The sequence below is a fragment of the Triturus cristatus genome, chromosome 4_2 (genome assembly GCF_964204655.1).
Source record: "Triturus cristatus chromosome 4_2, aTriCri1.1, whole genome shotgun sequence".
Lineage (NCBI taxonomy): Eukaryota > Metazoa > Chordata > Amphibia > Caudata > Salamandridae > Triturus > Triturus cristatus.
The window spans coordinates 414,750,625-414,762,647 of record NC_140586.1 but is presented as its reverse complement, the minus strand read 5'-3'; the positions used below and the strand labels follow the sequence as shown (position 1 = coordinate 414,762,647).

General features: G+C 41.9%; 1 protein-coding gene across 5 annotated transcripts in view; it reads right to left on the bottom strand.

Moving 5' to 3' along the window:
- Nucleotides 1-12,023, bottom strand: part of AGL (amylo-alpha-1,6-glucosidase and 4-alpha-glucanotransferase) — a 453,547-nt gene that overhangs the window by 85,654 nt on the left and 355,870 nt on the right. For all 5 annotated transcript variants that reach the window (XM_085601874.1, XM_085601873.1, XM_085601871.1 and 2 more), the window contains exons 29-30: nucleotides 2,322-2,434; nucleotides 249-460 (exon numbers count right to left, since the gene is read on the bottom strand). In XM_085601874.1, the coding sequence (XP_085458000.1) occupies nucleotides 249-460; nucleotides 2,322-2,434 (325 nt within the window). The remainder of the gene's footprint in view (nucleotides 1-248; nucleotides 461-2,321; nucleotides 2,435-12,023) is intronic.

Here is a 12,023-nt window from a genome sequence, read left to right as displayed (position 1 = left end):
CAAAACACAACATAACACAACGCATATATGTAGATATCGAGAGAGTAACATACTATTTGTTACCATTTTTAAGAAAGGGGACTGCATGACCCACTCAATGGATCATCATGGCCCCTCACCACACCTAAAAATTGTAATAAATAGAGTGCATTTTCCACTCATACACACACACATGTACACAAATTAAGCTTGAGATATAATGGGTTATACCAAATATTCAGAATAAGCCAAGATTTCATTTTACCTACCACAACCATTGCAACAGTAAAATTTGGCCGGAGCTGATAGTCACACCAGGGACTAGATGCTCCTACGCTGTCCTTGTATATGCCACGCTTGTGAACCAAGTTAGGCTGCTTCTCATTTGGGTCAGAGGGATCTTCAGAAACATGAAACAGTCTTTCAAAGTTATTCTGAATATTTTGGTTCCACTCTTCATATGTAATGTGTAGGTCTTTTCCTGAAACACAATAAGATATATGGATTTTGATAATTGACAAATATATTTTAACACATTCTATGATCTGAATTTGAAAAACATTAACATTGAGACATATTAGGGGAATACATTTTTTTTTATAATGCTTTGAATCTTGTGTAAGTGAAAGTCACTGACATCTAAAACATCTTTGAATGTGTTACACCAAATCTAAACCTCTATAACAGTTGACTAAGTTAGAAAATAACAAATGAATCAGGTAGGCAATTGTAAATTCAATGTCTGTACTGCCCTATTCTATTAAACAACATGAAACCAGCATTGGCATAGCCAATAGGTCTCGCTTTTGGTATTAGCTTGTAAGTATTTAGTTATGCAGCACAATATCCTTGGTGCAACAACATCAACCGTTGCATGGCTAAACACTTATACGGTCCCAAAGGCGAGACCTATTGGCTGTGCCAATGCTTGTTGTAGATGCTATGGGTGAGTAGGGTTAAGCTATTGGCATTGTAAATGCCAAAGCATTTTTTTTTTTTTAACGAAAACAAAAATAAAAGGCATTGTTATTTGCAATGTCAATAGGTCAAACTCGCGTAATTGCGAGACCTATTGCATTGCAATTGCTTGTTTTTTTAACCACCTCTGTTCTTTCATAAACCCCTTTGATAAACCAGCTTCCAAAAGTGCTTTGAGGCAGCAACAATGGCAGAATTAATCTTTTTTCAAACATCCAAAATAAAATTAAAATGTGTGAAATGGATGTATTTTCCGTGCAAGTGTTGGAATTTGAGAATTGTGTTACACACAGATCCCTGTAGCATGCACCGAAAACACACTGAGCTATCTGCCATTCCCACTGCTTCTAACCAACGGGACCTAGTGGGCTCTTTACAAGCACCCACGGTGGAAACAATTCTGGTCAGATTTTTGCAGCATTTTCCTGCCCCTGCCTTGGTAAGAAGAAAGGTCCAACGCAGTCCAGAAGTGGGCAAAGAATGCTGCCTCTGGCTGGAATACTATTACAGATAATGAGATCGATTACGGGCCTCAGAGGCGACGCATTAAAAGCAAGCCAGAACCCTTCACGCAGTGTCCTTTTGTGGGGACTAATGAGGCAGATCCTACAAAATGATGGGGGGCAAGCGTAAAATGAAAACAGAAACTGATCGCGAGCTATAAGGGTGCCCGCGAGCGATGCAGCAATACGGAAAGGCGGTGGGAATCAAAAACGATAGCACGGAAAGCAACACAGAATGCTGGGTTGATGGAAGAAACACAAAACGCAAGGGTGGAAGCAACACTGAAGGTGGGTAGGGTGGAAGTAGCATGGTGAGTGGGTACAAGGAAGCAACACGGAATGGGGGGTCAATGAATAGCAACAGGGAGGATGAGGAACACAGATAGCAACACAGGGGGCAAGAGCAGAATCAACACAACACAGGCTACGACAGCGAGGAACAACCTTCACAACCTCAGCCGAAAAATAGCTGGTCCACAGAACTCCAAATATTGGCATTAATTGTCTACCTATTGGGCTGAGCTATTGGAATGTAAAGCTAAAATTATACTGGGTATAGAATAATGTTCTAAACTTTCTAGGTCTCAGGACCCTAAACCAATTACTCAAATATAGTGAAATGCCCTCATAACAGCAGTTAACTGTCGATGGAGTGAATCTGCTGAAAATAACAAACTAGAGTAACCATTTAACACAAAACCGGACATAAACCGAAAGGAATCATAAAGCCAGACTATGTTTGATGCAAAATATGCCACTCCGCTTTAAGGGCTGAGTATTATTGCAAAATGTGCTCCTTCATAAGAACTATGGTAAATATTCCCCTGTAAGGCCATTTTCACAGTATAGAAGGATGCTTACCATCTCTTTTAATGGTGACTCCTGCATAGGGGAAGACCTTTTTCTTACTAAGCTGCATTAGCCAGCGCACTGTAGATTTGCTCAAACCAACAATTTCCACAGCAGATCCATCTCTAAAAGGAAAAAAAAAATTAAAAATAGTTACTTTAAAAAACAGTTGCCAGCAAAGAAATTCTTACGTCACGGAAAACAAGGAATGTTTTTGTGGGCATGAATTTCAGAAGTGCCATTGCACATTTATGTTCTGCTTTAAGCACACAAAAGGTTAACTGGCAACTTCAAAAAGCAGTTTCTGACACACTGGATCAGCATTGGCAAACATTTATGGAAATATATGAACTTACAAATGTAAAAAATAGGCACGGTGCTGACATTTTATGTTGCAAGTTTAGGTACATTTTTTGACAACTAATGTTTTCCGAGGGAGGGCGAATTGGTTGTGTCGGCCCTTTGAAATGACTGGAGCAACCGCATGCCTGAACTTCATAAGTATTCTCATAACTTCAAAGTGACTTTTCCATCCTGAGAGTATATATAAATGTACTACGAAGGTTAAGTAAGTCTGCATTTAAACTAGGAAGGATCCCCACGCCACCCCTAAATTTTCAGGTGATGTAGAAACAGTGATATCTCAAAAATTGGATTGCCTTTCCGCAGGGCTATTACTAGGGAAAATACGATGAGATGAGAAACAATGATTTTTGTACATTTCCAGTGTAATCTTGGAGATTTTTGAGAATCCCAAAAAACTCATATGAGAAAAAGCATGAGTCTTTTACTTGAAAGAATATTTATTGAAAAATCAACACCCCATATAACAAGATCATCTTGTAGCTTTCTTTACTCTGTTTTTCCCTAAGCAGAATCCAAGCCTTTCAAATTATCATTGTCTTTAAGGAAGAGTGTAAATATGCAACACGACACACAGCTCACAAAGCAGCACAGCATTTATTTGATATCACGCACCAATCAACTTCCAGCATCTGCCTCAATAGAACTCCAACCTCAAGTACAACGCCACAGTTCCAGAAGCTAAGAACATCACAGTACAGATGGTCAGAGTGGCCAAGCTACCACAAATCTTCCCCTTATGCAAACAACAAAAGAATCTGCAACGGCAAGACAAAGCCAAAAGCATAGCACAGCAGGAGAAACCCAATCTACACCAATCCCCAACACACAAGGAAAACCCTATGTTGGAACATAAGAGAAAGTAAAAGCAAATCGGGTAACATGCCAGGAGACATGTCCTGAAAAACTGTGGCGGACAATAATCGTTCAAATTGGCAGTTTCTTACACACTCTCCTTCCACTTCTCTGCAACTAACTGTTGCCGCCATGCACCATCTCATTCTCTACAATACGTCCAATGGTAATACCACTAGCAGACTAATGTTAAGCCTTCACTGGTTCCTTCTTGTAAAGTGCATCCGCTCAAATTCCTTATGCTTCCATCTTTGATCTTGATGACATTGTTAAAATGTTTCACCACCTTCTAGGGTTCTGTAAACTTGGACCACATCCTCACAACAACTGTGCCTGGATTGTATCCCAATCTCCTACATCGACATCCGCCCCTCCCACAAACTTCCTTACATGAAAAGATCGTTTCTTTGTAGCTGCCTTCTACAACTCAGTCTCCTTTCATCCATCAGCAACAGAAACATTCACATGGCATTTCTGACAGTTCATCCATCTAGAAAGCAAGTTGGATTGTGGGATAAGGCCTCAAAATACCTCAAAAGGGGCCTTTCATGTGTAGGATGCAAATGATAAACAACAAACATCGTGAGACCGGGAGTTACACACTATCACAAGCATCACACCTCCTAATGATCTTCTCACCCTCCAAATCTAACTAGGACACAAAAAATACTCCTGTTAACATTTCTTCACTAAAACAGATATTCTTGGTGGGCCAAATAAATCGCCATGTTCTTATGACTACTGAGAACAACCAGCCAATACCATGCAACACTACAAAGTCCCACAAGTTCCTCTTTCAAATTTCAATACAGTTTCAAATCTGCACTGACTAATCTTTTTTCTGGCCCCCCCGTTCTTCAAGTACTTGCAATAATTTATCAAGACTCCATCCTAGTACTCTTCTTTTTTTCTGCGTTTCCGAAAGGGTGAAAAAACCCCATTAAAAAGCGGAGCATAATTCTCCACATACACCTCCGAAGAGGCTCCTGCCACCAGTCTAAAAAAACAGTGAGCCGCATAGTTCTTTGTACCAGGAATATATTGAACAGAATAGCTGTGATCCTGCAGGTCAACCACCCGTCTCATGATCCAGACGAAACACAATTTCAAAGGCTTGTGATTGGACTGGATGGTAAAAAAACACACTTCCAAGAAAATCTTGAACTTTTTGACAACCCCCTTCTCGAAATACTGAGTCAGATTGTTTAATAGTCCCCATCTTCAAGAAGGGGGACCTCTCCCCCCCAGCCTGCTATCGCCCTATTTCACTACTCAATTCCCGGGTGAAAGTTACAGGCCGAATTTTACTGAATAGATTAGAGGAGTGGGCAGAAAACAATGAAATACTTTCTGATCTACAATATAGTTTAAAGCGGACTGGGGACAATCGAACAGGGACTTGACCTCAACCTGATAGTTTGCAGACTTATCTAGTGTGTTTGATTCTATTTTGCTCGATAAACAGTGGTCCATTATGAAGAAGCTCTGAGTAGACCCTCGCTCCGATAATATCTTTTCTCAGAGAGTTGTACTTGGGGAGCATGGATAAGGTACGCTGTGATCTCAGGGCTGAATGTATCCATGCGTTCAGCATAAAAGAAGGGGGGGGGGGGTGGTTCCTGCTCCTTTTTTGTTTACCCTTTATATCAATAGCTTGGACACCGTTTTGAGACAAAACTGCATGGACCTCCCACAGGCTGGCCATCGACCCAAATCTCTGTACTGGGGTGAATGTATGACATTGTTCAGCATTCTGTCCATCAATTGTTATTTTTCCATTTATCACCCCGAGTGGGACGGGAATGCCCAGATGGAGGTCATGTGTTCTCCGTGCCACTGGAGTCAAGCTAGCCTGGCTGATGAGGGGTGATACTCCAAAACCGGTCCTAGGATGCTTGTTTCCAGTCCAGGGAAGACCTGGTCTGGCAGTTCGGACTAGACTGTTCCCAAGGAGAACAGGGTAAAGACTGATTTGCATATGGCTGGGTCCAAAATGGAATGGCATGGGGAGCAACAAAACAATGGATTTTGGCCTAGATCTCTGTACTGGGGTGAATGTATGACACATCAGCATTCTGTCCATCAATTGTTCATTTTGCATTTGTCACCCTGATGGGGCGGGTATGCCCAGACGGGGGTCCCGTGCTCTCAAGGCATAAGTCCTAAAATACGAAGTGGGGGGACTAACCAGGTTAGGCAGTATGCAAATGAAATCATGATGCATGCCATCACAGCGCATGATGTCACAACGCGTGACATTGCATGTGACATCACAAGAAGTGACCTCACTGGAAGTGACATCACAAGAGGTGACATCAGATATTAAGACCTCACACATTTGATTATCAGGTATATCTTGAGTACATTTAAGCGCATTATGAGATTTAACAGATGAGATTTGGCTTCGGGGTTGTGCCAAAAAAAGTGGCGCAATCCTGACACAAAATCTGGGCCTCAACTAATACATTTATTTTTTTAAGCCCTGCCACAAAGAAATTGGCAAAAAGGAGAAGCATGGCAGTAGATCTGTTATGCTTAATTGGTTGCAAAGATTGCATTTTAAAATATTTTATTGGGTTAAGGCATCTACGGTAAAGGTGCCAAGTAAATCTCAGGGAATATTAATAATGGTGAGTTAACTCTGGAGTTTAACGCATTTGTTGGAGATATCTGTGTTTTATGAAGTCCCAGATTTGAATCAAAGTAGTATAAGGTTAATGTGTCTCCTGCAAAGCACATCATGTAACATGTAAATGACAAGTTTTTATTTTATGGAGATAGTAAAGTGGGTTACTGCTTTTAATACAGAGATCCTTTTGTTTCCTGCAGTTCATAAATTGTTATCCTTGCAATATAGCACAGTGAGCTATCAATGACATGTGACTCCTACAACTTGTAACCCTGTGTCATGTAACTCATCTTGTACATTGATTTACATATGTACGTGATTTATTGTCAATGTATAATGTGTATGTTAAGTAGAGAGCTCTGACATCCTGCATTGGGATGCTGTTGAGCTATAAAAGAAATAAAATAGTGCTATTGAAATTGTTATTTATGTATATACTGGGACAGAACAACACATCTGACACTCTTACAGTGCATGCATCTCTTATATACAGGGACTGAACAAAGGCAAAAGCATCCCTCTCTTAACCCCTTCCCCGCTCATGACGGAACCACTCCGTCATGAGCCACGGGTGCGCTGTGCTCATGACGGGGTGGTTCCGTCATGCTGCGGCCGTTGGCGGCCGCTCCGCCCACGCGGCGCTAATTCCCCGCCTGTGCGGGCGATTAGCGCAGTGGGCGGAGACGTGACGGAACCACTCCGTCATGAGCACAGCTCACCCGTGACTCGTGACGGAGTGGTTCCGTCACGAGCACAGCGCCACCGCAACTGCCCCCAAACCCCCCCAGCGCCGCGGCGGAATTCCTGCCACGGCGAAGGGGTTAAGTACCTCTGAAGCGATCACAAACTAGGTGCCTTTGTTTCCAATCCGTGGCATTTACATTTAAAGTGTGAGGTTCCAGGCCCCCTCCAGTCAGGATATTCAAACAAAAGGAGACTTGATGGCCCCTTAACTTCGACCCAGCTGGAGGTGGAAAAAAAATCTCCCTCAGTGCCTGCACATTGCTGCTGGAAATTGAAAGCAGATAACGTACAAGCGCTGCTGAACATGTCCCGGGACACGTTCAGCATATTTCAGCGTGGCCCAATTTCTTGGCAGGTGGTATGGCGTCCACCCTGTGAAAATAGTGTGTGTACCTCCGACTGCGTGCTCTCCATGCCACTGGAGTCAAGCTAGCAAGGCTGATGAGGGGTGATGCCCCGAAACCGGTCCTAGGATGCTTGTTTCTAGTCCAGAGAGGGCCTGGCCTGGCCGTTCGGGTTGGACTGTTCCCATGGGAAACAGGGTCTGAACTGGATTGGCACGGGGAGCAAAAAAAAGAAAACAATGAATTTTGGCTCAGATCTCTGTACAGGGGTGAATGTATGACATTGGTCATCATTATGTCCATCAATTGTTCTTTTTGCATCTACCTAATCCAGCACTCCTCTACCTTGATGATGCCGTGCTTTTGTCTTGTACTCTTCTGGGCCTACAGCGGCTACTCACTTATACAGGATATGGGCCTAACTGTGAATCTGGGTAAGACTTTCTAAAGGAAGTGTGGGAGGAAAATATCGAAGTGCCACGATTTCAAGGTTGGAGACACTAAACTAAATTTTAATTCTACTTGTTCCTATTTGGGGATCCTGTTTAAGGCACATGGTTTATGGAAAAAGACTATTAACTCTAGGAAGTTGTACTTAACAAAAGCCTCCATAAGCTGTTAAAGTTTGATGCTAAACTTTTCAATAGATCCTTGAAGGCAATGTTGACAATCTATAAGGCCAAGTACTTGTTGACTGCTTTGTATAAAGTGGCTGTTTGGCGACACAGCAACATCCATTCCTTTCAACTGGTAGAGAATGCCTTTTTTCAGGAAGCCTTCTCTAAGACCCCGAGAGTTGTTCCTCCTTTGTTTGTCATTCTGAACTTGGGGCCTCCTTCTTAATGGATATGATTAGAATTTAACCAATTGTTTCATTGCACAAGACTTGGTCTTGTGACGATACTGTATTAAATCGCAAGATCATCAATGACTGTCTTAAATTGTCCTAACCTCTACAAATATCTTGGTTAAACTTTATCAAGCAAATCTGCGTGGACGTAGGCCACGCTGAATACTTTGAGAACCCTGACACAATTCAGCGACTTAGCAGAAAGGAATTAAAAACTGCATATCTATCTTTGCTTGAGGAACACAGATTTGCTATACAACATACAAAATTTAGCGTTGTCAAGAACCAAATGATTTTGGTTACCTACGACATGCAACCCTATCTTAAATTCATTCACAACTGTTGTCATCGTCTGGTAGCATCCCCCATAATCAATGAATGGTCTGATGTTTCAGCTAAATGCCCATGCAATAATTTAATCAAAGCACCCTGCACATTTTTTTCTTTTGTATATTTTACAAAGATGTGGGGAAGCGTTTCATATTGACTATCCTACGTGAGTTGACGTGACATTTTGTTTTCAATTATATTGTGTCAAATTGTTACATTTCATATGCTTTTTAACATGAAAATCGAATACAGCTAATTGAATTGAATAGTTCACCTTAGCCAGTGTCAGCACTCTAGATACGTATGTGATGAACTTTCAACGTCACCTTGTTGTAAATCAACTGCACCAAGTCCTTTACTACACATCAGTTGCAACAATGGTGTCTCTGCCAGGAACATATGTTTTGAAAGCTGCTGCTTTCACCAACTCATCCTTTATTTTCTCAAACTATTTTCAAAACTTCTCACAATATGTTGGAACTTAGCCCTTATCTTGCACAACTCACTTAAGGTAACCAACGTTATGGACATATTGAGAATAAAATGGCTATAGAATTATACTAATGCATAGAAAGGAAACAACTTTTACCTTATTCTTGTTCACTTCCAAGTTACAGATGACATCTACCACCTCCTTTCTTGGTTTAACCCCTTCGTCCGAAAGATAGGTAATATTTTCCTTTCCAAACTAACATTTTGCCACATTTAACATCATGTCAGTTCTCTCCAACTACTTCAAAACTTGGTGAATCCTGCAATTGTTCTCCTTCCACGGTCTATCAAAAACTAGCACATCATCTTAGAAGCACATTGCACCAACAATCCCATCCAGCAAGGTATGCATAACCCTCTGCAAAACTGATGCCACGGAGACTAGTCCAACCTTAATCCTTAGAAACTTGGATGATCTCATAGAACTAATGAACACTGTATATTCTTGCAATGCCTCATGTAGCCTCATCTAGTGATAATCGAACACTATTATCCAAGGTGGTAAACAACGTAGCATCCGATATAGTTGACACAATTTCAACCATATTATACAATGGGAATGTATTGATCACCACTTTCCAGTTCAAGCTGCCCAGGTCCAAACATAACCTTATATTACCGCTGGCTTTGCTGGCCATCACGAGTGGAGCCAACCATTCAGTTACTTCCATCGGATCTGTGATCCCCTCCTGACACAACCACAATAACTCCTTCTTCACAGCACATTCAAATGTATTCTTCTGACCCTGGCCCCAACTGGCATCGCTCCTTTTGCTCAACTTATGTACATAGTTTTGAAGACAACCAAACTGCTTGGGGAAGACAGTGGGACAGCAGCTCTGGAAATAATCACACCCATATACCACTTCAGGCATGCATACCTGGGGTTTGGCACTGGGGCCAACATAGAGTCCCAGTTCTCTCTGATGGAGCTACCTCATAACATTGTTTCCCTTGACAGCCAATTAAGTTTTGCCCATTACATAACATCCACAGTACACAATGAAAGCATGAAAATAACCCACCATCTTGTTTAATAACCCCTTCCAATAGCAACCTGGACAAATGTTCATGCATCTTAGCTTCACACACTCCGACCAGTGCTATCTGAAGAGACAGAATACTCAGCCTTGAACACAAATCATCTCAATGTTCACACTGTCAGTCTTTGCTATGTCAGATGAATTTCCTCAAGACCTTCCTCCCACCTGGAGAACCACCTCCTCACAATGGTCTTTGGCCTCCCCTGCCCATACTTCCGCACCATTTTAAGAAATGACCCCCTTTCCCACACTTACTAAAGGTTGCTTCCAGAGCAAGGCAGTCCTTGCAACTAGTAATGTGGCCAACAAACCCACAGCAAACATAGGTACCTTTGAATTACCGGACTACTTTTCATTCACCTTTAACCTCCACCATTCTGACATCACCACACTTTATGCTGCCATCCTGCTTTAACTTTTCCACCCTGCTCAACAAGTGCTTCACATGCTTAGCTGGGCCATCTACGTCACACAAAGGATCCTCAGCCTTAAATTGTTATTCCTTTCGTATTTCATCTGCACAAATTGGTCTCTAATTTGAAAACACCCTAAGTTTGCAAGCACCTGCAAGTTTTTGGAGGGTTGTGATGTCTTATTCTGCACTTTCATCCTGACTCTGGACTCTTTTTCCAAAATGAAAATGTCCCAACATTTTCCCCCTTTTGGGACACAGTCCAAGTCCAGTTTTAAAAAAAAACAACAATATTGTACATGCTCAGACCTTATTCCTTCTCTTAACTCAACTTCAGGAGATTCTCTAGAACGTCTTGTCCTTAGCACCCAGACATTATGTAAGTAGGACCAGTTTTCTCTTAGCCCCTAATTTAGATAGAGAGAAACAGGCATAGTTCTGGAAAACCTTTTAGCACTTGTCCCAACGTAGGACTGTTTTCCCTGGTGAGAAAGACTAGAACTGGTGTACTTGAAAGCACAGAATACCCAATGGCAGCTCAATATGTTAGTTTAAGCATGGTTGCCTCTCACCTCTGTCAAAATAGTGCCCTCTTCCAATGTTGCTACACCCAGGGCCATTGAAATACTTAAGCAATGTCACAAATACGCTTCCCTCCACCTGCCTCACAAATACGCTTCCCTCCACTTGCCTTTGTTACTAGAATTCACTTGGTTCTTCTTCAGCAACATAGTTTAAAATATTACATAAAAATGTGCTTTTAATCACAGAGGTTCCTGAGAACAGGAGCTAACTGCCCTTACAGAAAGTCAGTTGAGTGGAAAGTTGGGTAAAGAGTAAGCATCCTCACATAGGGCAGAAGTAACACAGCTACCAGTCATCAGATGTAGTGTGATAATCGGTTCCCACACTTTTGACTCCTGAGGACCCCACTGAGTCACCACTGGAACTCGGGGACCCCCAAGCAATTTGTATGATTTAAATTTCAAACGTTAAAACAGTAATTCGAATAAAATAAACATGTGTGCACACAAAACAAATACTCGAAATACTAAGGATTTTAGGCGCATATTTACAAACCCCTACCACCATGGAAACATCACTTTTTGTAACGTTCGCGTGTCGATAGGGGCTTTGCCTTATTTACAAGGCAGCGGTAAGCCACTTAATATGGCTTAACGCTGCCTTGTAAATAAGGCCCCCTTTTGCGCAATGCTTAGCGTGAAAGGGGTGGGTAGTGGGTTTTGCAGTGGGCATTCCACCGCAAAACCCATTGATTTTGATGCTGCCCCCTATTCACAGGGACAGCGTAAATAGGAGGCAGCGCCAAAATTAACACCAGGGAAAACCAGGTCTTAACTTGGCGAAACGAGGAGGAATGCTTTATTTCTCCTCATTTTTGCTTTTTTCATGTGTGCTGCCTTGTGCAGCACACATGGAAAAAGCAAATGCCTTGGATTGTTTATGTACAAGGAAGGTCTCCCTTCCAGCACATGAACAATCATTAAAAAAATGGCATTTTGTAACTTCCATGTGTGCTGCATTAAGCAGCACACACACAAGTGACAAAACCCCATTTCAAGATTGTTTATGTGCAGGAAGTGGGGACCTTCCTTTACATAAACAATCTTCCCCTGCACACAGACACCCTT